Source organism: Abramis brama (assembly GCF_963993115.1).
Source record: "Abramis brama genome assembly, chromosome: 6".
Lineage (NCBI taxonomy): Eukaryota > Metazoa > Chordata > Actinopteri > Cypriniformes > Leuciscidae > Abramis > Abramis brama.
In genome coordinates, this window is record NC_139968.1 from 46,365,384 (window position 1) to 46,385,745 (window position 20,362).

General features: G+C 43.1%; 1 protein-coding gene across 2 annotated transcripts; it reads right to left on the minus strand.

The window, feature by feature from the left end:
- Positions 1–58: 58 nt before the first annotated feature.
- Positions 59–17,380, minus strand: def6b (DEF6 guanine nucleotide exchange factor b). 2 transcript variants are annotated; one of them, XM_084117944.1, is made up of 11 exons: positions 17,207–17,365; positions 16,526–16,666; positions 14,357–14,536; positions 12,657–12,869; positions 12,222–12,368; positions 9,445–9,553; positions 8,634–8,932; positions 5,466–5,632; positions 2,247–2,445; positions 803–893; positions 59–731 (listed from the first exon to the last, which is right to left on the minus strand). In XM_084117944.1, exons 1-11 carry the CDS (start codon positions 17,300–17,302, stop codon positions 544–546), a joined length of 1,830 nt encoding a protein of 609 aa, XP_083974070.1. In that variant the 5' UTR covers positions 17,303–17,365; the 3' UTR covers positions 59–543. The 2 variants fall into 2 exon arrangements, with proteins under 2 accessions (XP_083974070.1, XP_083974071.1); XM_084117945.1 differs by lacking the exon at positions 803–893 and having other exon boundaries at positions 17,207–17,380.
- Between the last annotated feature and the right edge of the window lie 2,982 nt (positions 17,381–20,362).

Below are 20,362 nucleotides of genomic sequence, written 5' to 3' on the forward strand. Positions count from 1 at the left end.
CACACACAAAAACAGAATGTCTGTACCGTAGACTGTAAAAAATAAGGTCTGTACAAAGTTGAGATTTTAAAATGTTTATTAAATGTTTTTAGTATCCAGATATAATTATATAAACGATCAAAATGCATTATTCTCTCATGTAAGAGATATTGTCTTTATAGATTATTGTCGTTATTGACGTTAACACGAATTAAATAGTGTTTCTTCAATATTTGTTGAGTAAGATTATGGATTATACTGTATAAAACATTTTAAAGACTCACATTTTGTTTTTCTTCAAATCATTTATTCTCTTTCAAGACAGTGAGCGAGAGATAAAGATCAAGTTCAACACAAGCACAGCATCTTCTGCTGACACAGGAAACAGGAAGTAAAACCACAAGTTTCACCAACAAAAAAAAAACAGCTTGAGTCTCTCAGACAACAATAATAACAAAACACATTTATATTTCAGTAATGATTACAGCTCTGGATCATTCACAGTCAGCTGAGTCTGCTATGTCAGGTCATTTTTCAGTCAGTTTTATCACTGTTATGTCAGGTTTAATTAACGTCAAGGTCGGTCGGCTCTGTGTTTTCGTTGTTGCCACAGTCCATGTTCTCGCTGCTGCTGTTCTCTTCACATTCGAGGTTGTTCTGTTTGTCTTTCATTGGAGGTCTCGATTCGGTCTCGCTGACGGAGGGGACACGGACCGGAGGGGCGAGAAGATTACCGGAGGACGCTCTCCTTTCTTTAAGAAAAATAGAAATCAACACATGTTCTTGTTGCATTCAAAACGCATAAACATATAAAGACACAAACCTCCAGGGCCGATGGGGTGCATCAGGCGGTTCATCTGAACGTTCCAGTGTTTAACACTCGTGCTGGCCTGACGAAGTTTACGCTGGGCGGCCTGTGGACGACACGCTCATGAGTGTGGACACAGCTATCAGAAATATGTTCTAAAGGCCATTTTGCACCAACAACGATAACTATATAATGAAACTATGTTATACGGTAACTATATTAGCGTCCACACCAACAGACGATGACTATAATGATAACTATATAGCATCCACACCAGCAGACGATAACTATAGCAATAACTATATTAGAGTCCACACCGGTGGACGATAACTATAGCGATAACTATATTAGCATCCACACCAGCAGACGATAACTATAGCGATAACTATATTAGAGTCCACACTGGTGGACGATAACAATAGCGATAACTATATTAGAGTCCACACCGGTGGACGATAACTATAACGATAACTATATTAGTGTCCACACCAGCAGACGATAACTATAGCAATAACTATATTAGAGTCCACACCGGCGGACGATAACTATAACGATAACTATAACGATAACTATATTAGTGTTCACACCAGCAGACGATAACTATAACGATAACTATATTAGCATCCACACCAGCAGACGATAACTATAGCAATAACTATATTAGAGTCCACACCGGTGGACGATAACTATAACGATAACTATAACGATAACTATATTAGTGTTCACACCAGCAGACGATAACTATAACGATAACTATATTAGCATCCACACCAGCAGATGATAACTATAGCAATAACTATATTAGAGTCCACACCGGCAGACGATAACTATAACGATAACTATATTAGCATCCACACCAGCAGACGATAACTATAGCAATAACTATATTAGCATCCACACCAGCAGACGATAACTATAACGATAACTATATTAGCATCCACACCAGCAGACGATAACTATAGCGATAACTATATTAGCATCCACACCAGCAGACGATAACTATAGCGATAACTATATTAGAGTCCACACCGGCGGACGATAACTATAGCAATAACTATATTAGAGTCCACACCGGCGGACGATAACTATAGCGATAACTATATTAGAGTCCACACCGGCGGACGATAACTATAGCGATAACTATATTAGAGTCCACACCGGCGGACGATAACTATAGCGATAACTATATTAGAGTCCACACTGGTGGACGATAACTATAGCGATAACTATATTAGAGTCCACACCGGCGGGCGATAACTATATTAGAGTCCACACTGGCGGACGATAACTACGTCCCATGAATGTTTTTGTGCTAAAGAACATTATTAAAGACCAGATAACTTTGAGCAAACGTTCTATTAACGTTACGGGAATAGCTTTGAGAGAACGTTGCCACAAGCTCTGAGGACGTTCCCCATTAGCTTGGGAGGAACACGTGATAAACACAACACAAGCTCACCGCGATGTCCTGGTCCACTCTGCGTCGACTGGCCCGCACTTTGTCCAGTTGCTTCTGGGCCTCGTCCAGATCCTGGGACTTCTTGTCCATCTCCAGCTTGAGCTCCTGCTTCTCGCGCTGGGTTTGCTGGAGCTGCTCCTCCTGCTCCTCCTGCAGCGCTAGCAGCGACTTCACCTTCTCCTCCTCCTCCGCCAGCAGCCTGGAAACACCAGCAGCACTGTCAGGCTAACTGCTAGCGTTAAACTAAATGCCAGCGCTAAACTAAACACAGAAACATGGCAAACTAAACACAGAACTAAACCTAAACACTAGAAATATCAATGGTAACAGCTAAACACCAGAAATATTAATGTCTGTTAGCACAGCTAAACACCCGAAATATCTGTACTAACACAGCTAAACACCCGAAATATCTGTACTAGCATAGATAAACACCAGAAATATCACTGCTAACACAGCTAACACCGGAAATATTAATGTCTGTTAACACAGCTAAACAACAGAAATATCTGTACTAGCATATTTAAACACAAGTTTACTGCTAACACAGCTAAATACTGAAATATCATTGATAAACGAAGCTGAACACCAGAAACATCAATGCTAAATGCCAGAAGTAGATCAGATAGAAGCTAACGTCAATGTGTGTAGCTAAAACTAAACATCAGTGTTAATACGTAAGTAACTCAGATGTTTAGAAGAGAAATCTGTAGTCTCTGTAGGCAGCCTAGGCTCCACCCCCTGTCGGTGATTGGTTGGAACACTATTTGTTTTGGTTTTGAGTGGTTGGTGAAACCAATTGTTTTTGTGTGCAGATCTCAGAGCCTAGGCTGCCTACAGAGACGCGGTTTTTTGACGGCCTGCTTATGGGGCGAGCAGCTAGCGGATCGTTAGGAAAGATTAGATGAATGTGATAATTTTTTGGGGGGCCTGAAATCAACCTTAAACAACCTTTAACTTTTGTTTTATGTTTATTTATCAAGTAAAACAACAGCTAGGGTTGGAAATCAGTGTATCTGATAAACCAGTGACGATAATGTGGTAAAAACTGTTGAGCAGAGACACGTCAGCATTTGGGCAGCGTTTATCTAGACCAAACCAAAGTTCAGCTGACAGGAAGTGTTACGTATACTGTGTGTATGTGTGTTTAACAGCCTTATTTATTATTATTCAGACAGGGACTAAATGTGTCCAAACCTCCTTTAGCGACTTGATTAAAGATAAAAAATAATTTATAAATAAAGTCAATGATATATATAAATATATTAGGTGACACTTTATTTTACAGTGTCCTTGTTACATATGTTTGGAACAGTGAGGAAAATAAGTATTTGTACACCCTGCTATTTTGCAAGTTCTCCCACTTAGAAATCATGGAGGGGTCTGAAATTGTCATCGTAGGTGCATGTCCACTGTGAGAGACATAATCTAAAAAAAAAATCCAGAAATCACAATGTATGATTTTTTAACTATTTATTTGTATGATACAGCTGCAAATAAGTATTTGAACACCTGAGAAAATCAATGTTAATATTTGGTACAGTAGCCTTTGTTTGCAATTACAGAGGTCAAACGTTTCCTGTAGTTTTTCACCAGGTTTGCACACACTGCAGGAGGGATTTTGGCCCACTCCTCCACACAGATCTTCTCTAGATCAGTCAGGTTTCTGGGCTGTCGCTGAGAAACACGGAGTTTGAGCTCCCTCCAAAGATTCTCTATTGGGTTTAGGTCTGGAGACTGGCTAGGCCACGCCAGAACCTTGATATGCTTCTTACAGAGCCACTCCTTGGTTATCCTGGCTGTGTGCTTCGGGTCATTGTCATGTTGGAAGACCCAGCCTCAACCCATCTTCAATGCTCTAACTGAGGGAAGGAGGTTGTTCCCCAAAATCTCGCAATACATGGCCCCGGTCATCCTCTCCTTAATACAGTGCAGTCGCCCTGTCCCATGTGCAGAAAAACACCCCCAAAGCATGATGCTACCCCCCCCATGCTTCACAGTAGGGATGGTGTTCTTGGGATGGTACTCATCATTCTTCTTCCTCCAAACACGTTTAGTGGAATTATGACCAAAAAGTTCTATTTTGGTCTCATCTGACCACATGACTTTCTCCCATGACTCCTCTGGATCATCCAAATGGTCATTGGCAAACTTAAGACAGGCCTTGACATGTGCTGGTTTAAGCAGGGGAACCTTCCGTGACGTCTTAGTGTATTACCAACAGTAACCTTGGAAACAGTGGTCCCAGCTCTTTTCAGGTCATTGACCAGCTCCTCCCGTGTAGTTCTGGGCTGATTTCTCACCTTTCTTAGGATCATTGAGACCCCACGAGGTGAGATCTTGCATGGAGCCCCAGTCCGAGGGAGATTGACAGTCATGTTTAGCTTCTTCCATTTTCTAATGATTGCTCCAACAGTGGACCTTTTTTCACCAAGCTGCTTGGCAATTTCCCCGTAGCCCTTCCCAGCCTTGTGGAGGTGTACAATTTTGTCTCTAGTGTCTTTGGACAGCTCTTTGGTCTTGGCCATGTTAGTAGTTGGATTCTTACTGATTGTATGGGGTGGACAGGTGTCTTTATGCAGCTAACGACCTCAAACAGGTGCATCTAATTTAGGATAATAAATGGAGTGGAGGTGGACATTTTAAAGGCAGACTAACAGGTCTTTGAGGGTCAAAATTCTAGCTGATAGACAGGTGTTCAAATACTTATTTGCAGCTGTATCATACAAATAAATAGTTAAAAAATCATATATTGTGATTTCTGGATTTTTTTTTTTTAGATTATGTCTCTCACAGTGGACATGCACCTACGATGACAATTTCAGACCCCTCCATGATTTCCAAGTGGGAGAACTTACAAAATAGCAGGGTGTTCAAATACTTATTTTCCTCACTGTATATAAACAATGGAGGTTTAGGTCTATATAAGTTCATTTAAATGAATAGTTATGATATAAATGTGTGTATATATTTAAAACGTTAGAAGTCTAGATCTGTATGTTATCTACATCTCATTTGCATAAATATATAAAATGAAAATGTGTGTGTGCATTTGTGGGTTTTTAAGTGTGAGGGCGGTGCTTCCTTTGAGAGTCACTCACAACCTTTCTGTCTCTCTCTCTCTTTCTCTCTCTCTCTCTCTCTCTCTCTCTCTCGCTCGCTCTCTCTCTCTCTCTCTGTATGTCTCTCTGGTGTGTGTGTGTGTGTGTGTGTGTGCACCTGGCCTGTGTGTATCTGTACGTCTCTTCCTCTTGTCTCGCTCTGATCTGTTGCTCGAGAGCTTCTTGCAGTCTATGATGAAGATCTTCCAATTCTCGGATTCTCCGTCGCTGATGTTCGGCCTCCAGATCTCGAACCGCCACCTCCGCTCGAAGATTCGCACGTGCCTGACACACACACACACACACACACACACACAAGCTTGAGTTCAGATTGACTGTTCGTATGGGACTTCCTGTTCATGTCTGTTGCTCTCTGAGCAGTTGATGCAGTTTTTCCCACTTTTAGTTGTACAATAATAATTGTTTTTGCTACTGTACCTTTAAGACTTACATATATAAAACTCTCAACTTTTATTTATTTATATAGCACATTTAATAGCAACATTGTTGCCCAAAGTGCTTCACGTTATAATTCAAACGTACATATATAAAAACATTTACCAAGCCTAGACAATGAAGACATGGCTACACATGGATTTGCCCTACTATGAGTTTGTTTACCATCGAAATGATTTCGAAGCTGTTATATTAAGGTACAAATCTTGCATAGTGTGCCTTTAAGTCTCGACTCGCCAGCTGATTATCAGGACGTTCATACAAAGAGTAAATTAGACGAATTAAGAAATTAAATTATAGTGCACAAACATCCAACTATTCCTCTATATCGAACTATAAAGAGCACGGTTATGGGGAGATGCCAAAGGTGGAAGAGACACTCACGAGCTATCTCTCCCCTGAATCAGCATCTTCCCTAAAGGCCCAGGTATTTCCCACTAAGCCAGTTAGAACAACTTCATCCGTAGTGGGTAAGGCTTACTCAGCCGCTGGTCAGGCGGAGATAGTTGAGTTGAGTTGTTAGGAGATATGGATGAGGGCGGGGGTATTGGCCTGCATCGGGCCACAGATCTATCTCTCAGGGCCACCAAGGAGACGGCTAAATCCACTGAGAGGCATCTATGGCTCAACCTGAGCAATATAAAAGAGAAAGATAAGAACTTCCTTATGGATGCACCCCTGTCACTCTCCGGCCTCTTCGGCGACGCTGTTAACGCTGTCATCGAGAGGTTTCGGGAGTCAGAAAAAAAGGTGTCCGCTTTCCAGAAACTCCTCCCGCTTGGCTCTCATGTCTCCGGGCCCCAAACATCGAAAGCCAGCTCCTCACACCGTGCCACGCAGAAACAGAGCGTAGCTTCCCGTACTCCCCCTCAGAAAGATTGGGGACAGGGAAAGCGCTCTCAAACGCAGTCTTCGAGGGGGTAAGACCGATTTGAGGACGTCATTATTTCCAAGAAGGCTGCGGGGAAAAGGTCCTGACACCCGAGGGCTCAGGTCAACGAGGGCAGTCTCCTCCGAGGTAAAGCGGTTAACACCTCATTATATGGTGCCTGCTTCCCTTCAGGGGACCGTTATGCTAACCCCGCCACCTCGTGTGTTTCGGGGCGCAGCGGTCTCCGGTGAGCACATATCTCAGGGTCCACTCAGAAACGTAGTGGTCCTGGGATGCCCACCCCCTCCGAGGAGGGTCCCAGAGCAGTCAGTTCGGTCGTTCCCTGCTGGTTCGCCGTTACAGGGCGTCGGGCTGATTGTCTCGAGAGGATGGTACCACTAGTAGAATTTTTGGTGACGTGGAAGCTACTGCCAAATGTTTCTTGTTGGGTCCTGCAGACCATAGAAAAGGGCAGTTCGGGTCTCGCCCGCCTGGGTTTATGGGGGTCCAATCCACCGTGTTGGGCCCCGAGCAAGTTCTGGTATTGGAACAAGAAGTGAAAACCCTGTTGGAGAAAGGGGCCATAGAACATGTACCCCCCTCCAGCAGGGAAACCGGGTCTACAGCTGGTGTTTCATAGTTCCAAAGAAGGATGGGGGGGGTTGCGTCCCATTTTTGATCCGCAAGTTCTGAACAACTCAATCATGCAGCTAAAATTCAATCAGTCACATCAGTTGGCGGTTCGGCATCAAGATGTCTTTCTTGCCCACACGAAAGAGTTGGGGTTATGGCTAAAACGCCAAAAAGAGTGTGCTTTCTCACTTTTCGAGGTGTGGTTTGGGACTCAATATCGATGCAGGCACGCCTTTCACCGGCACGCATAGAGCCCATCCTGTCAGCCGTGAAAAGAATAAACCTAGGCCAGTCACTCACTGTGAAACAGTTTCAGAGACTCTTGGGTCTGATTGCAGCAGCGTCCAACATGATACCTTTTCACCTGCTGTACATGAGACGCTTGCAGTGGTGCCTCAGGACCAAAGGGTTTTCCCCGAGGGCCAACTCCTTTCGCATGATCGCGAATGTTTCGCGGCGATGCTTACGTGCACTAGTTATGTGGAAGAAGCCTTGGTTCTTGGTCCTGTGCTGGGAGCTCCTTGTCGTCGCGTAACGCTTACGACGGATGCTTCCCTCACGGGCTAGGGAGCAATCATGGATGGTCGCTCGGTGTCCGTGGACTGGTCACCATCTCACCTGGCACTTAATCACCTGGTGATGATGGCTCAGACTCTACATCCCTGGGCACCAGATTCAGAAGGAGTATGGCGGCTTTGTAGCCTTGTACTAGGGGTATCCCTACAAGAGGTGTGTTATGAGGCGGGCTGGTCCGTTCCGCACACACTCGTCGGGTTTACAACCTAGTTTTGGGCTTCACCCCTGGGTCCCAGGTGTTCTCGCCTTATTTCACACAAGACAGGTACTGGTCACTATGGTGGCGTTGGTAGAAACGTTCCCACAGCGTCATCTCGACGCAACGCGAGTTCCCTTGATAGGGTACGCCTCAGTTACGACTGTAACCTCGGTTCCCTGAAGAGGTACTGAGATGCTGCGTCGCTCTGCCATACTTCCGGCGTGCCTGTAATCGACTTGCTTCAGCCTATCAGAAGTTGGCAATGTTTGGTCTGGGTGCGCTTTATAGCGTCCTGCCATAACGTCACCTGTCTATACGTCATTGGACTGAGTGCACAAGTGCTTCACGAAGCAATCACGCAGAGCGTTCCCACAGCGTCAATCTCAACGCAACGTATCGTTCCCTCTTCAGGGAACCGAGATTACAGTTGTAACCGAGGCGTTTTAAAAAATGTTTTTGTGTATTTATCTTATTTTTGTGATATTTATAAAACGACCAGTCCTTTATGTGAGAGTATGAGTAGAGTGTGATGCGTCTGTGTGTGTGTGTACCTCCTGCGCCTGAATGAGCTGCTTCTCCAGGGTGCTCTGCAGCTCCTCCTGCTGCCTGCTCCTCCTCTTCTCCTCCTCCTTCTGAGAGACTCGTGTCTGAATCTGCGCCTCCTTCAGCAGCTTCAGCTCCACCCGCTGCTCCTCGCGCTCCTCCTGAAGCTCCTGCAGACGCCGGGTCTCCTCCACCCGCAGCAAACGCCTCCTCTCTCGCTCCTCACGCTGATCCCGGCGCCGAGCCTTCAGCTCCTCGTGGAGAGACGACCGGCCCGACGCAGACAAGCGCTGAGCCGTCGCCATCGCTGACGGAGAGAGAGTGAACTCATATATGTATATGTATATATATATATATATATATATATATATATATATATATATACTGTACACATTATATATATATATATATATATAGGACAATTACATATTTTTTACTGGAAAACAATAAAAAGTGAGAACAATTTTTTGTTCCATTCTCTAGTTTTTCAAAGAAAACGAGTAAATTATTAATAAAATAATGATTTTAATCATTAATCATTTAATAAACCAAAAAAATGCATAAATTGAAAACCAAATAAATTAAAACCAAAAGTAAATGCAGCTAAGTAAATATTTTTTTCTAGTTCTCTCATCAGAATTTTTATGTAATATTTCTTCCAATTTTCTAGTGAATTATTCATTAATAATTATTATATATATATATATATATATATACATATATATGTAGTGTAATTAAGTTTTGATATCTGATGAATCTTGTAAGTGTACTTTGGATGTTTAGATGTTGAGAGAATGATTTTTGCGAGTGAAATCGTACCTGTGATCCACTCCTGTCTCTGTCTGGAGTCCGGCGCGCTGATCTCGAAGGTCTTGTTGAGCGTCTTCACACAGAACATGCATCTCTTCCCGTCCCGGTCCGACAGCACCTGTCAATCACAGTCGAGACGTGGCGTCAGATGGGGAAACGCGCTCGTGGGAAACGGATCCGGTCCCGGGAAATGTCAGATTTTGGACTTTTGCGTTCCGGCATTGTTTTTAAAGGAACTGGCATAAACAAGTGCATTAGTACATGGTGACGGTGCGTGCACACTGATGTGAAGTGAAGCGTTTTTAGTTCAGTTCAGTTCTCGTGCGTGAACGTAAAGCTCGACTTCCATAGGAATTAATGGAAAATGCTGGCTCCGCGTCAGTGTGCGCACAATCATGCGAGCGCGGGTTAAAGCAAATGTGTTTGGAGGTTATGCTATCGGTCCTCAGCATATATATTTTTGATCAGATTTCTTAAAGGAACACTTCGACTTTTTGGGACTTTAGCTTATTCACTGTATCCCCCAGAGTTAGATAAGTCCATACATACCTTTTTCATCTCCGTGCGTGCTGTAAGTCTGTTTGACGCACCCACCGCTAGCCTAGCTTAGCACAAAGACTGGATGTAAATGGCTACAGCTAGCATACTAATCCCAATAAGTGACAAAATAACGCGAACATTTTCCTATTTACATGTTGTGATTTGTATAGTCACAGTGTGTACAAATAACAAGGTCACATGAGACACAGACATTTTTTTAAACATTTAAATACTGGGAACTATTTTCTCAGTTAGGCGAAGCACTGCTACTTGGGCGGAGTGATTAGCGCAGCACCGAGAAGCGCCGTGGTGAGGAGCAGAGAGTTCGCTCAGAGTTGGAGTAATAGAGTCAGCAATTACTAGATAGTAAATGCAAAGTTTACAATCATGGGTGTTCGCTGTGACAATAAACAGGGGAGACCAGGTAATACCATGATGAATTCCAACCAAAAACGCTGACCTGATGAATCAATGGCTACTTGCTCTGGATATAGATCCAAACACACCTGTAGACATCATCAAGGACTACCGCGTTTGCTCAGAACATTTCACTGAGGACGACTTTTTTGAAAAAATGGAATTTGCCACACGGACCATGAAACGTGTGCTGAAGGATACGGCCATCCGATCAATAGTAAAGACAGGACAAAGTGGATCACCTGCGGCTGCGGTAAGTGTTCCGTTATGTTTTTAGACATACTGTTACAGTGCCATTAGCTAGATGTAATGTAACCTTAGTGACACTATTACATGAATAGGGTGCTCACTACTATTACAGTTGTTCCCGGGCTCCATGTATCCCCTGTAATGTTAGTATTGTGTTGTCACAAACGCGCTCTGTTCGGCATCTTGTCTATCAGCTTCCAAAGTTTGTAACTCCTCGTCTGTGTATTCTGGCTCAAAACGATATGGTTCTGGATCTTGGTTTGATACCAAATAAAAATCCTCTGACAATTCCTCAAAGTCAGCCATGATCACGAATCACGTTCGCTACTAGCTAGTTAGTCACGTTGGTTTTGTTGACACACAGCGCTTCTCGGGTGCTGCGCTAATCACTCCGCCCAAGTAGCAGTGCTTCGCCTTCTGAGAAAATAGTTCCCAGTTTTTAAACGTTTAAAAAATGGCTGTCTCATATGACCTTGTTATTTTTACACACTGTGACTATACAAATCACAACATGTAAATAGGAAAATGTTGGCGTTATTTTGTCACTTATTGGGATTAGTATGCTAGCTGTAGCCATTTACATCCAGTCTTTGTGCTAAGCTAGGCTAGCGGTGGGTGCGTCAAACAGACTTACAGCACGCACGGAGATGAAAAAGGTATGTATGGACTTATCTAACTCTGGGGGATACAGTGAATAAGCTAAAGTCCCAAAAAGTCGAAGTGTTCCTTTAAAGGTGCAGTCTGTAAGAATGACTAGTGGCTGAGATAGGTACTGCAGTCAAATTCAAAATATCGGAGATCGTTGTTTCTCCCGCCCCGCTTCCTCAGACTCGACGCTCACGAGATCCCGAAGATGAAACTGCTAATAATAATCAGGATAGCAGGAGACACGAGCAATGGGAGTTAGATCAGTCAGAATCAGAAATCGATGTAATGGAAAAGGGAACGATGTGGTCCGTGAGAGAATATCACTGATCAACTGAATGATTCTTGGTCTCAACGTAGATTTATGTGACCCTGGATCACAAAACATGTCACATGTCGCACGGGTATATTTGTGGCAATAGCCAACAATACATTGTATGGGTCAAAATTATCGTAATTTTGTAATATTTGTAAATTTCCTACCATAAATATTTAAAACATTTATTTTTGTGAGTGAATGCAGCACAATTGTGAACATAAATGGACAACTTTAACTTTAAAGGAGATTTTCTCATTGTTTCGATTTTTTTGCACCCCCAGATTCCAGATTTTCAATAGTTGTATCTCGGCCAAATATTGTCCTATCCTAACAAACCACACATCACTGGAAATCTTATTTATTCAGCTTTCAGATAATATATAAATCTCAATTTAAAAAAAACATTCCCTATAATACTGGTTTTGTGGTCCAGGGTCACATATACGTGACAGAATAACTCACTAGGCTGTACAGAAACTTGTGAACGATGCTCGTGCCGTCAAGTTTATGACGTCATTTTATTTTCCGGGAAAACTTGAGTTGTGTGGTCAGTGTTGGTCACAGTGCTGTTTTTGATCCGGCAATTATTAATTTATAAATTACACACTGGCCGCACCTCCACACAGCAGTTCTGGTCCATCTCGATGACACCCTTACACTCCTTCCCGTCCTCGCTGGCGTAGTACGAGAGGGATCCGGGCTTCAGGCAGAACCAGCGCTCGGTCCAGTTCCTGCGCAGGTGTCCCTTCTTCCACAGGTAACCCTGAAACCACACGCAGCTTTCATTGCCAGGGAATGTACAAGGAATGTGTCCGGGTGCACAGGTGCATAAAAATAATTCAAAATATTATTAGTACAAATAGACATCTATTTTGCGAACACGCCAAAATCCGGGAACTTCCGCCAATAGTTCTAGGAACTATGAGAAGGTTCCTCCGGAGCGAAAGCCCCTGATGTTGCCCATATTTGCTCTATGTTGCAGAGCCCCTTTTGGCACCGGGTTTCGGTGCCCATTCTTCCACATCAGACAGAGGAAGTGACATCAGCGCACCTCTTTCAGCACGTTCCCCACCATCTCTCGATACACCTTCTCCACGGCCATGGACAGGCTCTCGGCGTCGGCGTCTCGGCTAGCGGCCGCCGCGTTCACCAGCTCCAGGAACTCCCACACGCTCAGAGCGCCGCGCGACTGCAGCTCCTCCAGCTCCACACAGCTCAGCTCCACCGTCAGCACACTGCTCACCTTCCTCAGCAGATACTCCGCCTGATCGGGTCACATCACAAACATCCCAGAGGAAACCATGAGGCATTAGCAAAACACATCCCCATCGAAACATGTTTAATAATGAAAAAAGTTTACAAAACATTGAAACAACATCTAACGCTGAATGGTTGTTAAAAGCCTAACAATGTTAACTAAATACTTTTTTATTTTAATGTATATTTTTTAGTGCTGTCAAATCGATTAATCGCGATTAATTGCACAAACATAAAATTTTGTGTTTATATAATACACACACACATACATATATATAAATAAATTAGTGCTCTCTTATCGATTAATCGTGATTAATCGCATCTAACATGAAAGTTTGAAAATATGTGTGTGCATATACACATATACATATACATATATATGCAGTATATGTATGCACGTATACATACAAACGTTTATGTTAGATGTGATTAATCGCGATTAATCGATTAGACAGCACTAAAATAAATATATAATTATATTTAAATTATAACATCGAAAAATAATAATAAAAAAAACAGTGAAACAACATTTAACGCTAAATGGTTGTAAAAAGGTTAAAAATTGTTAAATACTTTTTTATAAATATAAATATTTATGAAACATGGGTTTATATTTATATTTAAATTTTAACACTGAAAAACATTTAATAACATTGAAACGTTTAATGCTAAATGGTTGTAAAAAGGATAACAAAATACTTATACAGTACATGAGGTAATTGTTTTTATTTTTTATATTTTTTGCATCTATATGAGCTCATTTACATATATATATATATATTTATATATATTTAATATATCTTTTAAATGTATTCAAATGTAAATAAATACATAACTATATTTAAATAAAAACTATACAAGTCTGTGTGAGTGTGTGTGTGTGTATGTGTGTGTGTGTGTATGTGTGAGTCTGAGTGTGTGTGTGTGTGTGTGTGTGTGTGAGTCTGAGAGTGTGAGTGTGAGTGTGTGTGTGTGTGTGTGTGTGTGTGTGTGTATGTGTGTGAGTCTGAAAGTGTGAGTGTGAGTGTGTGCGTGTGTGAGTGTGAGTGTGAGAGTGTGAGTGTGTGTGTGTGAGTGTGTGTGTGTGTGTGTGTGTGTGTGTGTGTGTATGTGTGTGAGTCTGAGAGTGTGAGTGTGTGTGTGTGTGTGTGTGTGTGTGTGTAAAAATATATAACTATTGTATGTAGTGTATTAGATATGTTAGAGCATAACAAAATACTTATAAATCAATGGTGAAATTTTATCAAGATCTGTATCAAAATAAAAAGTTTAAACAATGTCGCAATATCAATGTTGATTCAATTTGCAAAAAATTCAACACTACATCGAATTGTTTTTGATTTCATGCTGATGTTACGGTGGTCAAGCTGGTTTTTGAAACATGCTAGCTGGTTTGTTGCTGGTCCAAGGTGGTTTAGCAGCGCAGAAGACCACCCTGGACCAGCTAATGATGACTCTGTGTTCGGTTGGAGTTGGAGACGTGCATCAGCTCACCTCCTCCGGCACGAGAGCGAGAGGGTATTTGTCGTCCGCCAGAAAGTTGAAGAGACACCAGAGCCGGAGAGCGTCCTGATTGGTCAGAACCCGGAGTGTGTCGGGACGGTAGTTTTTCTTGGAACACAGAGTCCAGCAAAGCTCATCGACTTCTTCTTTAACGAACGTCCCCTCCGTCACCTGACCACACAGCAAACGCAACACCATCTGAATTATTTTCTCAGAAAAATCAACGAGTTTCGCTATGTTTCTATACAAAGTTGCGAATTTAAATTGGAATATTGTGTAAAACACTTGCGAATAAAGCAATGTTTCCATCCCATCCCAGCAGCAATTTTGCGTTTAAAAGACATCTAATAGCGTACACTACTGTACTCTATCTCTACTGTACTCTATCTCTAGTGTACTCTATCTCTACTGTACTCTACTGTACTCCATCTCTACTGTACTCCATCTCTACTGTACACTACTGTACTCTATCTCTACTGCACTCTACCTCTACTGTACTCTATCTCTACTGTACTCCATCTCTACTGTGCTCTATCTCTACTGTACACTACTGTACTCTATCTCTACTGTACTCTATCTCTACTGTACTTCATCTCTACCGTACACTACTGTACTCTATCTCTACTGTACTTCATCTCTACCGTCCTCTACTGTACTCCATCTCTACCGTCCTCTACTGTACACTACTGTACTCCATCTCTACTGTACTCTACTGTACTCCATCTCTACTGTACACTACTGTACTCCATCTCTACTCTACTCCATCTCTACTGCCCTCTACTGTACTCCATCTCTACTGTACTCTATCTCTACTGTACACTACCGTACTCTATCTCTACTGTCATCTACTGTACTCAATCTCTACTGTACTCTATCTCTACTGTCCTCTACTGTACTCCATCTCTACTGCCCTCTACTGTACTCCACCTATACTGTACTCCATCTCTACTGTACTCTACTGTACTCCACCTATACTGTACTCCATCTCTACTGTACACTGCTGTACTCCATCTATACTGTACCCCATCTCTACTGTACTCTACTGTACTCCACCTATACTGTACTCCATCTCTACTGTACTCTACTGTACTCCATCTATACTGTACTCTACTGTACTCCACCTATACTGTACTCCATCTCTACTGTACACTGCTGTACTCCATCTCTACTGTACTCTACTGTACTCCATCTCTACTGTACTCCATCTCTACTGTACACTGCTGTACTCCATCTATACTGTACTCTACTGTACTCCATCTCTGCTGTACTCCATCTCTACTGTACACTGCTGTACTCCATCTATACTGTACTCTACTGTACTCAATCTCTGCTGTACTCTACTGTACCCCATCTCTACTGTACTCTACTGTACTCCATCTCTACTGTACTCCATCTCTACTGTACACTGCTGTACTCCATCTATACTGTACTCTACTGTACTCCATCTCTGCTGTACTCTACTGTACCCCATCTCTACTGTACTCTACTGCACTCCACCTATACTGTACTCCATCTCTACTGTACTCTACTGTACTCCATCTCTACTGTACACCGCTGTACTCCATCTCTACTGTCCTCTACTGTACTCCATCTCTACTGTACTCGACTGTACTCCATCTCTACTGTACTCCATCTCTACTGTCCTCTACTGTACTCCATCTCTACTGTACTCGACTGTACTCCATCTCTACTGTACTCCACCTATACTGTACTCCATCTCTACTGTACTCTACTGTACTCCATCTCTACTGTACTCTAGCTCTACTGTGCTCTACTGTACTCCATCTCTACTGTACTCTACTGTACTCCATCTCTACTGTACTCCATCTCTACTGTACACTACTGTACTCCATCTCTACTGTACTCCATCTCTACTGTCCTCTACTGTACTCCATCTCTACTGTACTCTAGCTCTACTGTACACTACTGTACTCCATCTCTACTGTACTCCATCTCTACTGTACTCCATCTCTACTGTACTCCATCTCTTTGGTGTGTGTGTGTGTGTGTGTGTGTGTGTGTTTCTCCACATTGTTTTTATAGCCCTAAACACTTAATGGATTAATTTTGGGATAAACATCCGAGACAAAGTTGGTGGTTCAGTGAATCGTAACTCAAGTCTCATGAGTGTTGAACGAGTGTGTGTTCGTGTTTCGGTACCTTGTCCAGTATGAACTGGTTGAGGTAAGGCATGTACCCCTGACTGGATACGGGACCATCGTCATCGTCGCTGAAGTGTCTCTCGAGGGCCGCCGGATCGTGAGGAATCCGCAAAACACTGTGAAGGTTATGAGACAAAACCTGTGCACACACACACACACACACACACACACACACACACAGAGAGAGAGAGAGAGAGAGTCTGACTGCAGCTTTTGTTTGATGCCAATCTGTCTAAAGCCACAGAGCGTGAGTCAGATTAACTAGAACAGCAGTTTCACACACTTCAGATATCTCAATATCTCAGGAGACTGAACTATAGACCAAAACTTCAGTCACTACAGCCTCATACTCTGATGTATTGAGTGGAAACATTAAGTGCGCACCTGAAAACACTACCGTACACAACATTTGCATATAATACAGAAAGGTGATATTATAAGTACGGTAAATATTACATACATACAATTGAATTATTCACTTTATCAATCACTTTTTACTTTGTAGACATCACCAAAGTGAGATTTAGTACTTCTGGAGATACTATAGTTTGCAAGTCCACAACAGACACACACACACAGACACACAGACACACACACACACACACACACGCACAGTCAAACACCTGTCTCTCTCTCTCTCTCTCACTCACACACACACACACACACACATCTGTCTCACCTTGAGCTGTGATTTGGACACTTTGCCGCTGTCTTCGGTGTCCAGGGACGTGAAGGCGTACCAGATGCTCTTCAGCAGAGCGGCTCTCAGCGCCATGTTTCAAACCTGATGACTTTACCCTCTTATTTTCTGCTCTCCTTCATTCTCTCTGCAAGTGTGTCCACATCCTGTGTGTGTGTGCTGAACTCTGGCGCCCCCTGTCCGTGGACCAGAGATCAGTGTGACTGACACTAGTGCTGCTCCTGACACACGAGGTGTGTTTACTAGGGCTATACGGTTACTACTGAGATTATTTTGGTCAGTATTATTTAAAATGATTACTCATTGAAACATACATACATTTGTCCAACGTTTGTTAAAAAAAGTATTTTAACAGACAGACAGACAGACAGATGGATGGATAGATGGATGGATAGATGGATGGATAGACACATAAACAGACAGACAGACATATAGACAGACATGGGGCTCTATCTCACACCCAGCGCAATTGACTTTGAACACCGACGCATGTGTCATTCCTATTTTGCACCCGACGCACAGCGGACTTTTCCCTCCACAGACGCACGTCAGTAAATTCAGCGCAAAGAGGAGGCGTGTTCCGGCGCAAACGTTCCCTGGTGCTATTTTGCAGTTTCAGAAAACAATTCTGGCACAGACCAGGAGAAACCTCGTCTAAAGTCAGTGGCGCGTTGCTCATGTTATTCAGATGCTATTTTAAGGGCGCATGCTTGGCCATAATCAATGTAGCGTGTGCACAACGCACACACACTTTGCTTCTCTCATCTACACAGAAGCAGCAGTTCCTTTATAATTACAAGGAAAAATATTAACACACGAGGGAAATCACTGTGGTGTCCATGAAGATGTGAAAAATAGGCATAAATCTAGCTTACACATTTACCCAAATTATCATACGCCTGTTTAACCGAAGCTAATTTAAGTGTGTTTCTCCATCCCCAATGTCACTTCTCTGTGTTGGGAACGTCGGTCTCCTCGGCTGTGAACCGCTCCTGGCGTGCGTCTGGCAAATCCGCCGTTATAATAGCAATCCGCCATGGAACAAGCGCGCCTGCTCTTAAAGGGAATGTGAGATGTCGCTCTGATTGTTTTATTTCACGTTACGCCCAAACCACACCTATGAGTAATGAAGCTACTTCAGACCAACACATTTTAGATTTGCGTCGGGCGCAAGAGTCATTTATCCCGCCGGTATAATAGCAACAGCGCCGAGACCCGCCCACAAAATTACTTGTGTTTCGCGCTTGATACTTGCATTTCAGATCGTTAAAATAGGGCCCAGACAGACATACAGACATATAGACAGGCCAACAGATAGATAGACAGCCAGATAGATAGATAGATCGATAGATGGATAGACAGCCAGATAGATCGATCGATCGATAGATAGATAGATAGATAGATAACGACTGGACTGGACACAATATCATTTGAGACTTGCACCCTTTCTTTATTACTTGATCAACCTGCCCAAAAAACTATATATATACACAAAATAGGGCTAAATAAGCTAAATAACTATATTTATTTCTGAGATTATATCAAATTAATTAAATATGCTGAATAATGAAATCACAGGACAACAATCAGAATCAGAATCAGAAAGAGCTTTATTGCCAAGTATGCTTGCGCATACAAGGAATTTGTCTTGGTGACAGTAGCTTCCAGTACACATACAATATAAAGTGACAAGACAAGTGACAAGTAACATAGGTATAAATTAAAAAAAAAAAAAAAAAAAAATAATAAAAAAAAAATATATATATATATATATATAAATATCTAGAAAGTTATAAGGTGCTATAATGAAATGTCTGAGGGAAGTATTGCACATGTTTGTTCCACAGTAGGGGAACATTTAAGTGTTCATGAGGTAGATGGCCTGGGGAAAGAAACTTTTCCTGTGTCTGGTTGTTTTTGTGCTCGGTGCTCTGTAGCGTCGACCAGACGGTAACAGTTCAAACAGAAAGTGAGCTGGGTGTGACGGGTCCAGAGTGATTTTGCGAGCCCTTTTACTCACTCTGGATAAGTACAGTTCTTTGAGTGTGGGAAGGGTAGTGCCAGTGATTCGCTCAGCAGTCCGAACTATCCGCTGTAGTCTACGGAGGTCGGTTTTGGTAGCAGAGCCGAACCAGACGGTGATGGAAGTGCAGAGGATGGACTGGATGACAGCTGAGTAGAACTGTACGAGCAGCTCCTCTGGCAGGTTGAATTTCCTCAGCTGACGCAGGAAGTACAGTCCCTGTTGGGCTTTCTTCACAATAGAGTCTATGTGAGTGTCCCACTTCAGATCCTGAGAGATGGTGGTGCCCAGGAACCTGAATGACTCTACTGCAGTCACAGTGCTGTCCATGATGGTGAGTGAAGGGAGTGCAGGGGGGTTTCTCCTGAAGTCCACGATCATCTCCACTGTTTTGAGCGTGTTCAGCTCCAGGTTGTTATAACTGCACCAAAGAGCCAGCTGCTCCACCTCCTGTCTGTACGCAGACTCGTCACCGTTCCGGATGAGTCCGATAACAGTAGTGTCGTCCGCAAACTTCAGGAGCTTGACAGAGGGGTCTTTAGAGGTGCAGTCATTTGTGTACAGGGAGAAGAGCAGTGGTGAGAGAACACATCCCTGTGGAGCACCGGTGCTGATGGTGCGGCTGTCGGACGTGATTTTGCCCATTCTGACTAGCTGTTGTCTGTCTGTCAGAAAGCTGGTGATCCATTGACAGATGGAGCTAGGGACAGAGAGCTGGGTCAGTTTGGTCTGGAGCAGTGGTGGGACGATGGTGTTGAAGGCAGAACTAAAGTCCACGAACAGAATCCTTGCATAGGTCCCTGGTTTGTCCAGATGTTGCAGGGTGTAATGCAGTCCCATATTGACCGCATCATCCACAGACCGGTTTGCTCTGTAGGCAAACTGCAGGGGGTCCAGCAAGGGTCCAGTGATGTCCTTCAGATATGCTAACACCAGTCTTTCGAATGACTTCATGGCCACAGATGTTAAGGCAACAGGTCTGTAGTCATTGAGTCCTGTGATCTTTGGTTTCTTCGGGATTGGGATGATGGTGGAGCGTTTAAAGCAGAAAGGGACTTTGCACTGCTCCAGTGATCTGTTGAAGATCAGTGAGAAGATAGAGGCCAGCTGGT